The sequence below is a fragment of the Sinocyclocheilus grahami genome, unplaced genomic scaffold, assembly GCF_001515645.1.
Source record: "Sinocyclocheilus grahami isolate Dianchi unplaced genomic scaffold, SAMN03320097.WGS_v1.1 scaffold64.1, whole genome shotgun sequence".
NCBI classification, from domain to species: domain Eukaryota; kingdom Metazoa; phylum Chordata; class Actinopteri; order Cypriniformes; family Cyprinidae; genus Sinocyclocheilus; species Sinocyclocheilus grahami.
Window position 1 is genome coordinate 756,037 of NW_015505243.1, and position 17,434 is coordinate 773,470.

General features: G+C 36.7%; 2 protein-coding genes across 3 annotated transcripts; one reads left to right on the top strand and one right to left on the bottom strand.

The window, feature by feature from the left end:
- Window positions 1-319: 319 nt before the first annotated feature.
- On the bottom strand, window positions 320-6,715 carry LOC107584929 (myoD family inhibitor). Of its 2 annotated transcripts, none has more exons than XM_016271699.1 (5): window positions 6,606-6,715; window positions 3,602-3,734; window positions 2,597-2,722; window positions 2,082-2,321; window positions 320-689 (listed from the first exon to the last, which is right to left on the bottom strand). In XM_016271699.1, exons 2-5 carry the CDS (start codon window positions 3,711-3,713, stop codon window positions 430-432), a joined length of 738 nt encoding a protein of 245 aa, XP_016127185.1. In that variant the 5' UTR covers window positions 3,714-3,734; window positions 6,606-6,715; the 3' UTR covers window positions 320-429. The 2 variants fall into 2 exon arrangements, with proteins under 2 accessions (XP_016127185.1, XP_016127184.1); XM_016271698.1 differs by having other exon boundaries at window positions 2,591-2,722.
- Window positions 6,716-8,921: 2,206 nt separating this feature from the next.
- On the top strand, window positions 8,922-16,394 carry LOC107584914 (CXXC-type zinc finger protein 1-like). The gene is made up of 16 exons (XM_016271684.1): window positions 8,922-9,025; window positions 9,118-9,193; window positions 9,588-9,700; window positions 9,793-9,893; window positions 10,065-10,192; window positions 10,315-10,470; window positions 11,153-11,290; window positions 11,643-11,750; window positions 12,285-12,472; window positions 12,563-12,770; window positions 14,459-14,611; window positions 15,228-15,244; window positions 15,383-15,479; window positions 15,560-15,712; window positions 15,912-16,059; window positions 16,169-16,394. The coding sequence occupies exons 1-15, from the start codon at window positions 8,922-8,924 to the stop codon at window positions 16,056-16,058; spliced, it is 1,887 nt and encodes a 628-aa protein (XP_016127170.1). The 3' UTR covers window position 16,059; window positions 16,169-16,394.
- Window positions 16,395-17,434: the final 1,040 nt, after the last annotated feature.

Genomic DNA, 17,434 nt, shown 5'->3' on the forward strand with positions numbered 1-17,434 from the left:
AAATTAGATATTTGTACTGGAAAACAAGACAAAAATCATGTTTTGCAGTCCAGTCTTACCAACTCCAAACTTTTGAACGGTAATGTAAGTGTAAGTGATCAGTAAACGAAATCTTTTCCTCTTCACCGTTAAAGATGAAGTGTGTCATTCTGTGCCACTAGTGTCACCAAACAGAATTGCAATAATGAAAATGATTTCCTGATTTTTCCCATTGGTCGATTCTCCAATAAGCAAAGCAATATTTCACATTCAAACGTGGATTTTGTGTGTATTTTAACAAACCAAAAAATAACACTTCAGATTTAAGAGAGTAGCCTCGTACAGAACAGTTTCATACTAAATAAATACAAAATGCGGGATAACAATATGATATATACCCAACGCTTACAGTCTTTTGAGCAGTTGATATCAGTCTGTTGAGAATCCTTGTTAGGCAGGGAAACAGATGGAGCAGCATTCCAAACAGATCTCCAGACAGTCTGAAGACTGGCAACAGTCCTCCAGTATCCCACAGTCCAGCAGGGCAGAGCAGGTGTCCTCAGCACAGCACGCCAGACCTCCGGTGGCCACTTCCCCACAGCAGCAGAGAGCGTCACACTCCAGACCGCAGGCCAAACACCGAGCAACGGCCGAACACCACGACAGCACCTCGCAGAACAGACAGCCTAGTATGCAGTGCGCACAGCAGTCTGAAACCAGCCACAAACATACTCTGTTTATGACAGTATTTAAAACAATGTGTGCCCTTTTTGTGACCTTATGACGATATAATTAATTGAACTTTGTCATATTATTTGAAAGATTGAAAGAAAGTCTTACATGTAATGCAAAGGATTTATTTGATCAAAAATGCAGTAAAAACAATAATATTGTTGCAATTTAAAATAGCTATTTTCTAAATGAATATATTTTAAAAATGTAATTTATTGCTGTGATCAAAGCTGAATTGTCAGCATCATCACTCCAGTCTTCAGTGGCACATGATCCTTCAGAAATCATTCTAATATGCTGATTTGCAGCTCAAGAAACATTTCTGATTATTATCAGCACTGAAAACAGTTGTGCTGCTTCATATTTTTGTGGAAACAGTGATGCCTTTTTTCAGGATTCTTGAATAGAAATGAAAAAACAGCATTTATTTGAAATAAAAATATTTTGTAACATTATAAATGTCTTTAATGTCACTTCTGATCAATTTAATGTGAGAAATAACTTTAAAAGTATTAAGTATTAGCTTTATTTTAGAATACAGAAACCGCTATTGAAATTAGAATAGCCACTGTTATTTTTTTTTTAAATGTTTTATGCATTTTCTGAGAAAATACAAATTTAGTAATATTCTCTGCACTTTTTTCCCAACCTTGTTATGCTGTGATATTTTTTTCTCCTTTTTTTTTGTATGATGGTTTTAACTTTCTGATGTTATTATAATCAAGAGAGTGACATTATACGTTTTTGATCACAGTAATCAAACTTAAGTGTCTACTGGCCGTTATTAGCATTTTATTATGTTTACACTTATATTACCCTCTGAAAACTCACAGCAGTCTTTTTTTCTACATTCAAAAACATAGACTATAAATAATGTGGTAAATAATGTCATTTTTGTTTGTCATTTCTATTTCAAGCACACAAAAACAGAGATACCACCAGAATGTGCTTATTTTATCTATTTAAATCATGTGAATTCCTTCACAACATGTGAAATAATGCCACAAACTCATGGAATTATCAAAACATCAAGCCCTCTGAGTATTTAAAGTCACTATGTAGAAGAATATTTATCAGCTAATGTGAATTAGTCATCAAACAGAGATATTTGACCTAATGGAAAGAATGATCAAGTGCTGACATGAAGGGACCATTAAACACATGAAGATAAATCCACAGGCCCATCCTAGTGTCGCTGAAAGATAAGACCAGGCCCTATATTTACGAATAGCCCTGTGGGTGGAGGTCTCTTTTCAAACATGCCCCACATGCTCTAAAAATACATACAAATATTGACACTAAAAGGTTGACGGTTTGACTATGGATTGAACCAATAGATATCATTTTTAAAAGGCAAATGGTTTTCTTACCATCTCCAGCTACTCTCTGTATCTGTGAGGCATCACCCTTAAAGCTCTGCTGGCTCTTGGAGGTGGAGGGTGTGTGTTTTCTGTGAGGGTGTTTGTGTCCATTGCACTTTGCATGCCCGTTGCATTTCTGTTGTGTTGTCGGGCGAGGCATCGATCCTCCTGATGAAGAAGCCGGTGGTGTACGGATGATAGCAGGCCCATTGACTGGAGGAGAGGAGCCACTGGGAATACTGGGCTTCACTGAAATGTGTTCAATTCAGATAATAAGTCACTTTAATACATTACAGTTTGTAAAATATATAGTATTACAAATAATGCACTTGCAACCAATTATCATAAATGTATTATATAGTCAGTTTTATTACTATGTTTGCATTCTATGCCTTGTGTTAAGGAATAGTTCACAGAAAAGAAAAATACATGGTCGGAACTAGCAAATTATTCTCATTTTTGGTAGAATTATTCTTTTCAATTGTTCATTGCCTTCTGATGCATAAAAATGTAAATACCATTGCCTTTCTCTATTTTGCGTGAAATTGTAGGTATGTGGTCAGGAAGCAGTAAAGCATCGTCGTTGGTTGTGACACCGTCTGTCAGGGACTCGTTGCTTCCACTGTCAACAATCTCAGCTGGGACAGGACCTGTCAGTCACAAACAATTATTTAAAGGAATAGTTCACCTCAAAATTAAAATGTGCTTAAAATGTACTTACTCTCAGGCTATCCAAGATGTAGATGAGTTTGTTTCTTCATGGGAACTGATTTGGATAAATGTAGCATTGCATCACTTGCTCACCAGTGGATCCTCTGCAGTGAATGGGTGCCGTCAGAATGAGAGTCCAAACAGCTGATAAAAACATCACAATAATCCACAAGTAACCAACACCACTCCAATCCATCAATTAACATGTGAAATGAGAAGCTGTGTGTTTGTAAGAAACAAATCTATCATTAAGAGATTTAACCATAAACTGTCACATCCATCAATCCATAAAAAGTCTATCCTCTGTTGTTCTCTCACATCAAAATCTACCAACATACTTGTTTTAAATGGTTTTCACTGGTAAAAGTGTGTAATCTGTGCATCTCGATTCAGATGAGACGACTTTTTGACTGGAGAAACAATATTATGGATCAACTTTAACTGGTGGACTGGAGCTGTGTGGATTATTTGTGGTTCATTGTGATGTTTTTATCAGCTGTTTGGACTGTTATTCTGATGGCACCCATTGACTGCAGAGGATCCATTGGTGAGCAAGTGACGTGATGCTACATTTCTCCAAATCTGTTCGCATTAAGTAACAAACTCATCTACATCTTGGATGGCCCAAGAGTGAGTAAATGTTTAGCAAATTTTCATTTTTGGGTGAACTGTTCCTTTATGTTTGTCTAAAAGCTTTCAAAATTGTTGGCGTATAAATGTAATGACAATTTTAAATGCTATTTATCCCATGTAAATTAAGCTTAAAAGCTACATATGCTCAAAAATAAACAGATTTGCTTCATAAACAACCCTCTCACCTGTGACGTCAGGTTTGCCGGTGGCCTGTGGTTGTGTTGTGTGGACATGATTCTCCGGGGGCACGACCTGCCCTCCGTCCTGCTGTTGGACATCCATGGCTTCTGTCTCCATTTGAGACGCTTGACTCTAACTCTGTGAAAAAATCCAGAAAGAGAAGCATTTAGCATAGATGGACTGTACGGAGTCAGTCTGGGTGTTTGTGGGGTAAGGGATCCTAATGGAAACCTCTAGTATGATGACTTTTATCCTCTAAGACAGCCCGAGAAACATTTCAAAATGTGACTTGAGTGCATGAAAGATATTTGTGCTGCTGCTCTGAAATGAGCTGAAGTTAATGAGTTAAGTCTTTAATAATTGCACTGTCCATGGAGCGGACCTGACTTACATTTCTCTGTTGGTCATATACAGGTGCATCTCAACAAATTAGAATGTCGTGGAAAAGTTCATTTATTTCAGTAATTCAACTCAAATTGTGAAACTCGTGTATTAAATAAATTCAATGCACACAGACTGAAGTAGTTTAAGTCTATATAACCATGTATGTGACATAAAAAAATCTTGAATCTTGAAAGTGATTTGGGAAAGTGTCTAATCTGAACATCCTGCTGAGTCAGACAATATCATCAAAGCCCTGAGTGAATGTGCCGGAGCCATAATAAACATTTTGGACATTTGTTTGCTGTTTTAAAAATCTGCCTGCTTTTTCCTACAGAGCATTCATTGTTGCAAATCTCTCTAGTTAAATGCTTGTCCTTATCTGACCCTAATTCTGAGTCAATCTATGTTTACCACAGCTAATATTTTTTAATGTTATTTCGTACTTTATAGTATCTATCTACAAAATGATTTGAATAAGGTACAAACCCAATTGCAAAAAAGTTGGGACACTGTAGAAATTGTGAGTAAAAAAGGAATGGAATAATTTACAAATCTCATAAACTTATATTTTATTCACAATAGAATATAGATAACATATCAAATGTTGAAAGTGAGACATTTTGAAATGTCATGCCAAATATTGGCTCATTCTGGATTTCATGAGAGCTACACATTCCAAAGAAGTTGGGACAGGTAGCAATAAGAGGCCGGAAAAGTTAAATGTACATATAAGGAACAGCTGGAGGACCAATTTGCAACTTATTAGGTCAATTGGCAACATGATTGGGTATAAAAAGAGCCTCTCAGAGTGGCAGTGTCTCTCAGAAGTCAAGATGGGCAGAGGATCACCAATTCCCCCAATGCTGCGGCGAAAAATAGTGGAGCAATATCAGAAAGGAGTTTCTCAGAGAAAAATTGCAAAGAGTTTGAAGTTATCATCATCTACAGTGCATAATATCATCCAAAGAATCAGAGAATCTGGAACAATCTCTGTGCATAAGGGTCAAGGCCGGAAAACCATACTGGAGGCCCGTGATCTTCGGGCCCTTAGACGGCACTGCATCACATACAGGAATGCTACTGTAATGGAAATCACAACATGGGCTCAGGAATACTTCCAGAAAACAATGTCGGTGAACACAATCCACCGTGCCATTCGCCGTTGCCGGCTAAAACTCTATAGGTCAAAAAAGAAGCCATATCTAAACATGATCCAGAAGCGCAGGCGTTTTCTCTGGGCCAAGGCTAATTTAAAATGGACTGTGGCAAAGTGAAAAACTGTTCTGTGGTCAGACGAATCAAAATTTGAAGTTCTTTTTGGAAAACTGGGACGCCATGTCATCCGGACTAAAGAGGACAAGGACAACCCAAGTTGTTATCAGCGCTCAGTTCAGAAGCCTGCATCTCTGATGGTATGGGGTTGCATGAGTGCGTGTGGCATGGGCAGCTTACACATCTGGAAAGGCACCATCAATGCTGAAAGGTATATCCAAGTTCTAGAACAACATATGCTCCCATCCAGACGTCGTCTCTTTCAGGGAAGACCTTGCATTTTCCAACATGACAATGCCAGACCACATACTGCATCAATTACAACATCATGGCTGCGTAGAAGAAGGATCCGGGTACTGAAATGGCCAGCCTGCAGTCCAGATCTTTCACCCATAGAAAACATTTGGCGCATCATAAAGAGGAAGATGCGACAAAGAAGACCTAAGACAGTTGAGCAACTAGAAGCCTGTATTAGACAAGAATGGGACAACATTCCTATTCCTAAACTTGAGCAACTTGTCTCCTCAGTCCCCAGACGTTTGCAGACTGTTATAAAAAGAAGAGGGGATGCCACACAGTGGTAAACATGGCCTTGTCCCAACTTTTTTGAGATGTGTTGATGCCATGAAATTTTAAAATCAACTTATTTTTCCCTTAAAATTATACATTTTCTCAGTTTAAACATTTGATATGTCATCTATGTTGTATTCTGAATAAAATATTGAAATGTGAAACTTCCACATCATTGCATTGTTTTTATTCACAATTTGTACAGTGTCCCAACATTTTTGGAATCGGGTTCGTATATCCGACGCTGAATAGATCTATTGTATATGTACATATTTGTCTTAAAGATAATAAAAGGACATTTCTGATGTCCTGCAGATCACTTTAAAACCTTGACTATTACTTGCTTTTATAACTTTTACAAGGTTACTTAAAAATTTAACCTTGAAACATGAATAAACATTATAGAATAGATAACATACACGACTGACGTACATCTTAGATATTAGACATTGCATAATATATATTAATTTACTTAGTAAAGTATTGAACAGAAGCAATGACTAATAATAATGAACGTTAGTTGTAAGCTGTCACCACAACAAACAGTGTCGTAAATGTCAAACTATTGCTTGGACCATATACATATTTGTAGATATATAAAAGGATTAAAGTTTGAATTTAATTGAATTAAAGCTTGAATTTAATCCAAATTAACCACACGTTGTTTTGAAAATTAAAATTTGTACATACAATTGCACTTGAAACAAGTAAACATTGTCTACTGACTCAGAAAGAAGTGAAATTACCAAAGCATGAACACACAAGATTGAATCGAAGTCTTACCTTAACTCGAATAACTCCAGTCTTGTACCGAGGACGTTTTAATTCACTTTAATTCAGAACGAAGGCGTGTTGTTCGTCTGCGAGCGCGAGCTGCATCTGCTCTGCTGACATCCTTCCTGCACTGCAGGGAATCCACAACTTTAATAACGATTTGTTTTATTTCGTTGTGGTTTATCACATGATTTTCCTGCAGTATAGCTACCATTTTTTTTAAATCTCGTTTTTCTACTGCATTTATCAAACATACCTTCTTTACCCATGCATTAATAATAGCCTACACTACGGTGGCAGAGAAGTGCAAAACAAATCACAATTCTGAAAACAAAATAACAAATTACAAACGCAAATGCAAGTCTAAAAAACAAAATAACAATTCAGAAAACATTATAACATGTCAAAAAACACAAAGACAAATTCGAAAACAAAATAACAAGTCAGAAAACACAATGGAACTTTTTTCCCCTCGCTTTTCAAATCTCGAATTAGCAATAGATTCTATTTACACTAAGTGAAAATAGCAGTATTTTTTTAGCAATGTGCTATTTACACTAAGTGCAAATACCTATTTACACTGTTAAAACAGCAGGATTTCTACTATCAAGTATACATATCATTTTAATTTAAATTTTTAAATGGATGCCACCTTATTGGTACAATAAAGCCCTCCCTACACCTACCCTAACCCAACCGATACTTTATTTTCAACTTTTTGATTATTTCCTTAATTTTTATTGAAAATAAATGCCTTTACGATGTGATACGAGATTTGAAAAGGGAGAAAAAAAAAGTTCGGCAAAAGGCAGGATCGAACCTGGGTCGATCGCGTCAAAAACCCAACAACACGCACTTATCCATCTGCGCCACTGGAGCTGATGTTTTACTGCCACTTTTAACTAAGTGTAAATAGACACTCCGTATTTTTTATTCCATAGTAAGGGCAATTCATACAATACATTTAAACTGAGCTACTTTAATACCATCTCCGAACTTTCTACCACGACTCTGCTGTTCTTCGGCTGGTTCTTCTCTGTATATGTTGATTGACAGATGTCTCGTCCAGTCAGCGGTGAGTAATCCCAAACCAATGGCGCTGTCTCAAACTATACCTACCTCTTCCGGTTTGTCTGATTTGTCCTTGTGTTTTCTGACTTGTTAATTTGTTTCTTGGGCTATGAGCTTCTCCACCCTTCCTCCAGACTCTAGGACCTTGGTTTCCAAATGAAATACAAAACTTGCTCTCGTCTGAAAAGAGGACTTTGGACCACTGGGCAACAGTCCAGTTCTTCTTCTCCTTAGCCTAGGTAAGACGCCTCTGACGTTGTCTGTGGTTCAGGAGTGGCTTAACGAGGAATACGACAACTGTAGCCAAATTCCTTGACACGTCTGTGTGTGGTGGCTCTTGATGCCTTGACCCCAGCCTTAGTCCACTCCTTGTGACGTTCACTCAAATTCTTGAATCGATTTTGCTTGACAATCCTCATAAGGCTGCGGTTATTTCGGTTGGTTGTGCATCTTTTTCTTCCACACTTTTTCCTTCCACTCAACTTTCTGTTAACATGCTTGGATACAGCACTCTGTGAACAGCCAGCTTCTTTGGCAATGAATGTCTGTGGCTTACCCTCCTTGTGAAGGGTGTCAATGATTGTCTTCTGGACAACTGTCAGATCAGCAGTCTTCCCCATGATTGTGTAGCCTAGTGAACCAAACTGAGAGACCATTTTGAAGGCTCAGGAAACCTTTGCAGATGTTTTGAGTTGATTAGCTGATTGGCATGTCACCATATTCTAATTTGTTGAGATAGTGAATTGGTGGGTTTTTGTTAAATGTGAGCCAAAATCATCACAATTAAAAGAATCAAAGACTTAAAATACTTCAGTCTGTGTGCATTGAATTTATTTAATACACGAGTTTCACAATTTGAGTTGAATTACTGAAATAAATGAAATTTTCCAGGACATTCTAATTTATTGAGATGCACCTGTATATATATAAAGAGAGGGAGAGAGAATGTAATATATTATCTAAATGGCCATGACAGCGCAGAATAGCTGTTACACAAATGTGCCATCGTTCAAATGGAAGTTTGGCATCACAAAGCATCAAAAAATACATAAAATGTAGTATATAGCTGTATATTAAAGTGTGTCTTTACAGCATATAGACTGACATTCTGTAGAATATAAACTGCACAGGTAGACTCTATAACAGGAAAGTTGTTGATATGTAAATGTCTGGATTAAAGTAGTAACAGAACATACAGATAATGTAAAATTAAATCCACGTTCAGTGTCTTCTCTCATGTTATAGGACAGCGAAATGTCAGACTTGGAGCAACCTCCCGGACCGGAGATGAGTCTGAACTGGAGCAATGCACCTGTTTATTGCATTTGTCGCAAACCAGACATCAACTGCTTTATGATGTAAGATGTGTTTCTCTTTAAATGTTTGCATGCAGTTTTTAAATTTTTTAGTATTTTTAATCGTAAGTTTCACATTATTTTCATGTACACAGTGCTTGTGACAACTGCAGTGAGTGGTTTCATGGAGAATGCATTAATATATCAGAGAAGATGTCCAAAACCATCCGTGTTTGGTACTGTGAAAAGTGTCGCAGTAAGAATTTTTTTCAACATTCTAATTTATTGAGATGCACCTGTATATATATAAAGAGAGGGAGAGAGAATGTAATATATTATCTAAATGGCCATGACAGCTCAGAATAGCTGTTACTCAAATGTGCCATCGTTCAAATAGAAGTTTGGCATCACAAAGCATAAAAAAATACATAAAATGTAGTATATAGCAGTATATTAAAGCGTGTCTTTACAGCATATAGACTGACATTCTGTAGAATATAAACTGCACAGGTAGACTCTATAACTGGAAAGTTGTTGATATGTAAATGTCTGGATTAAAGTAGTTACAGAACATACAGATAATGTAAAATTAAATCCACGTTCAGTGTCTTCTCTCATGTTATAGGACAGCGAAATGTCAGACTTGGAGCAACCTCCCGGACCGGAGATGAGTCTGAACTGGAGCAATGCACCTGTTTATTGCGTTTGTCGCAAACCAGACATCAACTGCTTTATGATGTAAGATGTGTTTCTCTTTAAATGTTTGCATGCAGTTTTTAAATTTTTTAGTATTTTTAATCGTAAGTTTCACATTATTTTCATGTACACAGTGCTTGTGACAACTGCAGTGAGTGGTTTCATGGAGAATGCATTAATATATCAGAGAAGATGTCCAAAACCATCCGTGTTTGGTACTGTGAAAAGTGTCGCAGTAAGAATTTTTTTAAAAAATTTTTTTAATTATTTAAAAACATACAAAATAATTATATTTTATTTATTTTTACTTTTAATTATTAATATTTTATTTTATAATTATTATTTTATCAGTTTTTTTACCTATAGCATCAAAAACAGCCCTGAGTATGTACATCCTGTGATCTAGGTAAAAATGAATCCCTAGAGATCAAATTCCGTCCCAAGAAAAGCAGAGAGAAAGAAGCGGAGCCAGATGGGACCGATAACCAGAACGACACACCGGATTTCAAGTCAGATGGACGGCGTGGGTCACAGGTGAGAAATTCGGATGATAAAGCTGCTCTCTTACAATGACCTTTGTGAAGACCGGGGCTGAAAACAGTGTTGTTTGTTAACCTTTGGACTGGCTATGGGGAATATCTGGGATTTGTCCACAGATTAAGCGCTCAGCTCGCATGTGTGGAGAATGTGAAGCCTGCATGCGCACAGAGGACTGTGGACTATGTGACTTCTGTAAAGACATGAAGAAGTTCGGAGGCCCAAATAAGATCCGGCAGAAGTGTCGTCTGAGGCAGTGTCAAGTGCGTGCTAGGGTGAGTTTTACTCTTGTAAAAAGTGTCGTATTGCCAGTGATTTTGTCTTTCCTATCATATGCCTTTATGGTATATTTTAAGGTATAACAACGTTTTATTGACTCTGTGTACGATATGATGCATCTCAGCAGTTAATCCCAAATGGTTCTGTAAGTTTTAAGGGGTTTTATTGATTGTTAGTAATTTTCATTTAGCAGACACTTTTATCCATAGCAATTTCAGTACACTTATTACAGAGAAAATTTGTCTGAAGTGAGTCTGGGTTATAATAATTAACTAAAACTAAAACCATAAAAGCATTTGTGTTACTTGAAATAAAATAAATAATAACTGGGAAAAAAACATTAAAAACTTAAACTTTTTTTATTTCAGCTAGTTGCCAAGGAAACATTTCTCATTTTCATTTAGTTTAACTTGATGTACTAAAATAACTGAAATAAAATTTTTTATAAATAGCTATATAGATAGATATAAAAAATGACAGACACACAACAAAGTGACTAAAACTTTGTCTAAAATGAAAATCTAAAAATAAAAACTAATTTATATAATAGTATCTCAATGATATTTAAATTACACTGGAAGTAACCTGAGGTTAAGGATTATCCCTTGTGGAACCTGCAACCTTTCAGTTTCCATCCCTTTTTAACCACTGTGCATCCTATTTTTTTTTATTTTTCAGAAAATGTTGCGAGTGAAGGATGAGGAGTGCTCCAAGGGCAGAGACTATCAAGATGGCCCGCTGTCTGAAGACTACAGTGAGAATGAGCTGGAGCTGTATCAGCAGTACCGTGCCGGGAAGTATGGAGACCACAGCACGGTACCTGCTTCTCCTCACACTCACATCACACTTCAGAGAAACATAAAATACCTTTTTAAAGGAAGTTAGCCCACTTGGATATCTTAGTCAAACTTCTGGACACACATTTCCAGCAAGTCAAGAACCGCTCCTATGCTCTTGAATGGGAAACAATAAAAATGTACTGTTTGCAAAATTGATCAAATCAGCAATAAAACTTAAATAAATGTATATCAGGTGAGACAAAATGTTTTTTAGGCTGATGCATGTGCAGGAAGTAAATTACTTTATATTGTCTATAGGATGAGATTGACGATACTTCCTTTTGCAGAAATGGTTGTGCCTAAACTTTTTTTTTTTTTTTTTTAACCAGGGTTGGAACAGTGATGACGATGATGGTTCATATGCTGATTCAGCTATGAGAAAGAGAGCTGTTAAAGTCAAGCACGTGAAAAGAAGAGAAAAGCGATCTGAAAAAAAGGTAAAGACCTCAAAATATGTGCATAAAATGCTTGAACCTTTAGACAAGATATTTTTAAAAATGTATTAAAAATATACATTTTACATTATGCATCTGTGTTTTGGATGAGTATCATATTTGATGCATCAGGCTTTTATGGATTGCATGGTGTGATAGACGAGAGTATGGAGCTCAATTTTAGTCAGAGGCCCAAATTGAGCAAGAATATGCAGAATATATGCAGCAAAAAAAATTGGTGCAGATGCTGATATTCATATGGCCAAAAAATAAGAAGAAATTCTGAAAGCTTGTATACAATAAAGTATATCAGTTGTCGCTCTGTATCACCCAAAAATATGTCTTAGTAAGATGATATTTTAAATCTTAGTTTATAGTTTACAGTTTACATGTAGTAGAATGTGTACAACAACGTATTGACCATGTTAATAATTAGCAAATCAAATATGACACTATCTTTTCATAGCCATTTTTGGTTTGATGTAGATCATTGTGCTTAAAATGGAACATAATTATGGCTTTGTTTTCATTCATAAGAAAGAGGAGAATAAGTCTCGGAAGCACAAACCTAAACAGAAACACCGCGACCGGGTGAGACACAGCGAGCGGGCAGAGGTTTGGGACAGCGGAGGAGCCAGACAGTGCCTCGGACCCGGATGTGTCGAAGCTGCACGTGCCAACTCTAAATACTGCTCTGATGACTGCGGCATGAAACTCGCTGCCAAGTAAACCTCGAAATGCTTTACAGTTGTAGAGAGTTGTATGTAAGAGATTAGACAGACTCTCAACATTTCTGTATCTTTTTGTCTTGCCAGTCGAATCTATGAGATCCTGCCCCAGCGTATCCAGCAGTGGCAGCAGAGCCCGTGCATTGCTGAAGAACAGGGCAAGAAACTTCTAGATCGAATCCGCCGTGAGCAACAGTCAGCTCGCACGCGACTCACTGATATGGAGAAACGGTTCCACGAGCTGGAGGGCATCATTGCTAAAGCCAAACAGCAGGTTGTGCAGCACGATGAAGAGGTAAAAGCCCTCATAAACATAGTTTCAGCATTCTGTTGCTTTAAAAACACTGTAAATACGTTACAGTATAATTGTTTCATCTTATATTTTAAATGAATAAAATGCAATTAAAGAAAATTTAATTTATTCCTGTGATGCAAAGCAGAATTTTCCGCAGCCATTATTCCAGTCTTCAGTGTTACATGATGTTATCAAGATTTTTACATCAAAAAACATATTTTAGCAGTAATAGGCTATTTTTTGTCCGGTTTTGAATCACAACGCTCCGTTTGAATAGGTGTGGCGGATTGTAGACTCAGAAGTAAACACCCACTCCGGTGTCGAATTGTGCCTTGTTTGCAAACTAATCTACGGTGAAATGAGGTGAACAAACGACCAACCTTTAATCTGACATGGTCTGGAACTTCATTAAAAATAAAGCTAATCCACTCTTTCCTAAATGTTGGGATCCGATGGAAGGCAATGCAAAGACTGTGTTGGTCCACAGTTTGGCACTGCACAGCATCTTGTTGTCTTTGGAGCATCTTTATCGTTTGGTTTCTGTGTAAACCTGCATTCGTCACTCTCGTTATTTACACTATGTGCACGAATCAGTGGGTGGAGCTAAACAGGCAGTGATGTAGAAGCAAGCGTTGATGATCTTCTGCGGAGGCGGGTTTTACCCACTCTATTACGTCATAAACTGGCACATTCCACAATCTGCCATTTTGGCAGATTGGCTTCAATATAAGCTGTTTTTAGACTAATGAGAAAGTTTTGAGTTCTGAAACTTACAAGATGTTTTTATAGTACAATGACCTCTTATATGTCAAAAGATCAAGGGAATTTTTGATTTCTCAGTTCATGACCCCTTTAATGTTTTTGAAAGTCTCTTCCGCTGAACAAGGCTGCATTTATTTGATCAAAAATACAGTAAAAACAGTAATATTGTGAAATAATTGTTACATTTTTAAAATATTTTTTTTCTATTTGAATATATTTCAATGAAATGTAATTTATTCCTGTAATACAAAGCTGAATTTTCAGCATAATTTCTCCAGTCTTCAGTGTCACATGATCTTTCAGAAATCATTCTAATATGCTGATTTTCTGCTCAAGAAAAAATTCTTATTATCAATGTTGAAATCAGTTGTGCTGCTTAATAGTTTTGTGAAAACCATGATTCATCTTTTTCAGAATTCTTTGATTAATAGAAAGTTAAAAAGAACAGCATTTATTTTAAATAAAAGTATTTTGTAAAATTATAAATGTTCGTGTACACACATACACACACGCATATATACTGCTTCATGTAAAATAAATCTGTGATATATTTTTTATATTTATTGATTATATGCCTATATCATGCAATGTTAGTGTGCATTTTTTCAAGAGTACTGTTCATTTCTTTGTAAAATGCGGGCAAAAAGTACGGAGTGCACCTTTAATGCCTTTGACAAAAGCAAATAATATATTTGTGCACAATCTTGAAGTCTCATTATTTCGGCTGTTTTTCTTCTTGAAAAATATAGTGCTACACGGCTCTTCTGTGATGTTTACAATCCACAAAGCAAAACCTACTGTAAGAGACTGCAGGTTCTCTGTCCAGAACACTCCAGAGACCCAAAGGTACTTTACCACGTGCATTTGATACATAAACGCCCAATCTGCATAGAACATTAATCAGAACTGTGCATGTATGCATGCAGGTCCCTGCGGATGAGGTCTGTGGGTGTCCATTAGTTCGTGATGTATTTGAACCCACCGGAGAATATTGCAGGGTGTCCAAACGCAAGTGTAACAAACACTACTGCTGGGAGAAGCTCCGCAGGGCCGAAGTGGACCTGGAACGAGTCCGAGTGGTCAGTGCATAAAGTTTTGAGTTCTGAAACTTACAAGATGTTTTTATAGTACAATGACCTCTTATATGTCAAAAGATCAAGGGAATTTTTGATTTCTCAGTTCATGACCCCTTTAATGTTTTTGAAAGTCTCTTCCGCTGAACAAGGCTGCATTTATTTGATCAAAAATACAGTAAAAACAGTAATATTGTGAAATAATTGTTACATTTTTAAAATATTTTTTTTCTATTTGAATATATTTCAATGAAATGTAATTTATTCCTGTAATACAAAGCTGAATTTTCAGCATAATTTCTCCAGTCTTCAGTGTCACATGATCTTTCAGAAATCATTCTAATATGCTGATTTTCTGCTCAAGAAAAAATTCTTATTATCAATGTTGAAATCAGTTGTGCTGCTTAATAGTTTTGTGAAAACCATGATTCATCTTTTTCAGAATTCTTTGATTAATAGAAAGTTAAAAAGAACAGCATTTATTTTAAATAAAAGTATTTTGTAAAATTATAAATGTTCGTGTACACACATACACACACGCATATATACTGCTTCATGTAAAATAAATCTGTGATATATTTTTTATATTTATTGATTATATGCCTATATCATGCAATGTTAGTGTGCATTTTTTCAAGAGTACTGTTCATTTCTTTGTAAAATGCGGGCAAAAAGTACGGAGTGCACCTTTAATGCCTTTGACAAAAGCAAATAATATATTTGTGCACAATCTTGAAGTCTCATTATTTCGGCTGTTTTTCTTCTTGAAAAATATAGTGCTACACGGCTCTTCTGTGATGTTTACAATCCACAAAGCAAAACCTACTGTAAGAGACTGCAGGTTCTCTGTCCAGAACACTCCAGAGACCCAAAGGTACTTTACCACGTGCATTTGATACATAAACGCCCAATCTGCATAGAACATTAATCAGAACTGTGCATGTATGCATGCAGGTCCCTGCGGATGAGGTCTGTGGGTGTCCATTAGTTCGTGATGTATTTGAACCCACCGGAGAATATTGCAGGGTGTCCAAACGCAAGTGTAACAAACACTACTGCTGGGAGAAGCTCCGCAGGGCCGAAGTGGACCTGGAACGAGTCCGAGTGGTCAGTGCATTTGCAAAAGAATCGTTTATTTGAAGGAAAGAATTGATTTATTTGGATCAAAGAAAATAGCTGTGTAATTGTAAACTCAAAGTGATTAAGATGTTCTTGCTTTTCCCACAGGAGTGCATTTTCATTCATCAATCTTATATTTAATCTTTCATTTCTTCAGTCATTCCCATTATGTCTTCTCTTTCCCTAGTGGTACAAGTTGGATGAATTGTTTGAGCAGGAGCGCAATCTAAAAACAGCCATGACGAATCGTGCAGGTCTCATGGCCCTCATGCTGCACCAGACAATCCAACACGACCCAGTTACCACAGACCTGAGAACTAACAAGGACAGATAAGGTTACTGTCATTCCCTTTTATCATCTTTTCATCTTTTCTCCATTCCATTTGCACATCAACCATGAAGCAACTCTCCTGACAGTCTGAGGTTTTGTCTTTGATCTTACAGAGAAAAGGAACCATTGCTGGTGAAGTCGCCTCACGTTTGTGAAGAGTCAGTGTCATAGTAGTTGCTTGTTGAAACTGTAATTCATGTACAACACTCTTCATGTTTCTGCTTTCTGCATTCGTGTAGCCCTGGGCTTAACTCTTTTGAATGGTGCTGTGACAACATTGAATTGTTGTGCTTACATTTTTTAGATTTTTAAAGAATCACATAACCATGTATTGTGCATTAAAAAAGTAAAGTGGAGGAAGATTGAAATGTCTTATTTGTCTTTAGGTTGCATTTCTTGTGCCTCTACACAAAAGTATCATTATGAAAGGTTTGTTGGGCTGATGGGTTTTCTATAGTCCAGATGTGGCCAAATTATTTTAACATTTTTGAGACTTGTTACAATGAAAAGTTTGACCGAAGTTTAGATTCATATACATTTAACCGGTGCATTTATTCTTCTTATAGGGATGCATGATTGATTCAAAACTGGCTCATTCTAATTGTGTTCCATGTAAAATGTCAAAATGGCATGCTTTTTGCTCTGATCAGCATCATCAACGACTTATGACTGGAATGGCGTGATTCTGAGGTAACCTTAATGCATTTCACTTTTCATAAATGATTAAGAATTAGAATGGCAAGTCGGAAAAACACTATTAGAGAGTAAATGTTAAAGTGCCTCGTTCTCTAGAACCGCAAAATGTTTAATAATAAATTACATCTCAGCCAAATTATTATCAGTTATAATAATGGCAAAGACCTATTTATTTATTATTTATTAAATTTGAGAAGTTAAACGTAATTCAAATAAGTCCCTTTCGGATATAGATTCTAAATTTCTTTGTATTCGAAATTTTAAATCTGGTGTTATTAATCTAGGATGAAGAACGATGGTGCGTCTCGTCGAAAATAATGTTATCATTTGCTGTAGCGATGCGCGAGTCGGCGATATTATTTATATTCGTACACGCTTATCACGAAGACCAACAGACAAACTCCGAATAACTACAGTTACTGATAATCTAGCTTTATTATTGTTTTACACTAAATGCGAGTATTATTGCAAGGACTCTGAACACTGACCGCCCGACTGATCTACCGCTAAATTGAATTAATCGACACCTCAGTCAGGATTGACTTCCTACGATGCTTGAGTCAGCACATGCGCAGTAGTTCGCCGAAAGTATCGCTGATCGGAGACGGAGCGCCTCGGCAGATCAACGAGCCGATCGACTGCGCGAGACGCGACGAGGTAAGAATGTCAAAATGCTGCAAGTC

Bases quoted from the DNA above. Each gene is read 5' to 3' on its own strand.
- LOC107584914 (XM_016271684.1), top strand. From the start codon at position 8,922: ATGTCAGACTTGGAGCAACCTCCCGGACCGGAGATGAGTCTGAACTGG. The intron at 9,894-10,064 runs GTAAGAATTTTT...CCTGTGATCTAG, and splicing joins GTACTGTGAAAAGTGTCGCA to GTAAAAATGAATCCCTAGAG. The intron at 10,193-10,314 runs GTGAGAAATTCG...ATTTGTCCACAG, and splicing joins ATGGACGGCGTGGGTCACAG to ATTAAGCGCTCAGCTCGCAT.
- LOC107584929 (XM_016271698.1), bottom strand. From the start codon at position 3,713: ATGGAGACAGAAGCCATGGATGTCCAACAGCAGGACGGAGGGCAGGTC. The intron at 2,723-3,601 runs GTGAGAGGGTTG...TGTGACTGACAG, and splicing joins CGGCAAACCTGACGTCACAG to GTCCTGTCCCAGCTGAGATT. The intron at 2,322-2,590 runs GTATTTACATTT...AACACATTTCAG, and splicing joins CAAAATAGAGAAAGGCAATG to TGAAGCCCAGTATTCCCAGT.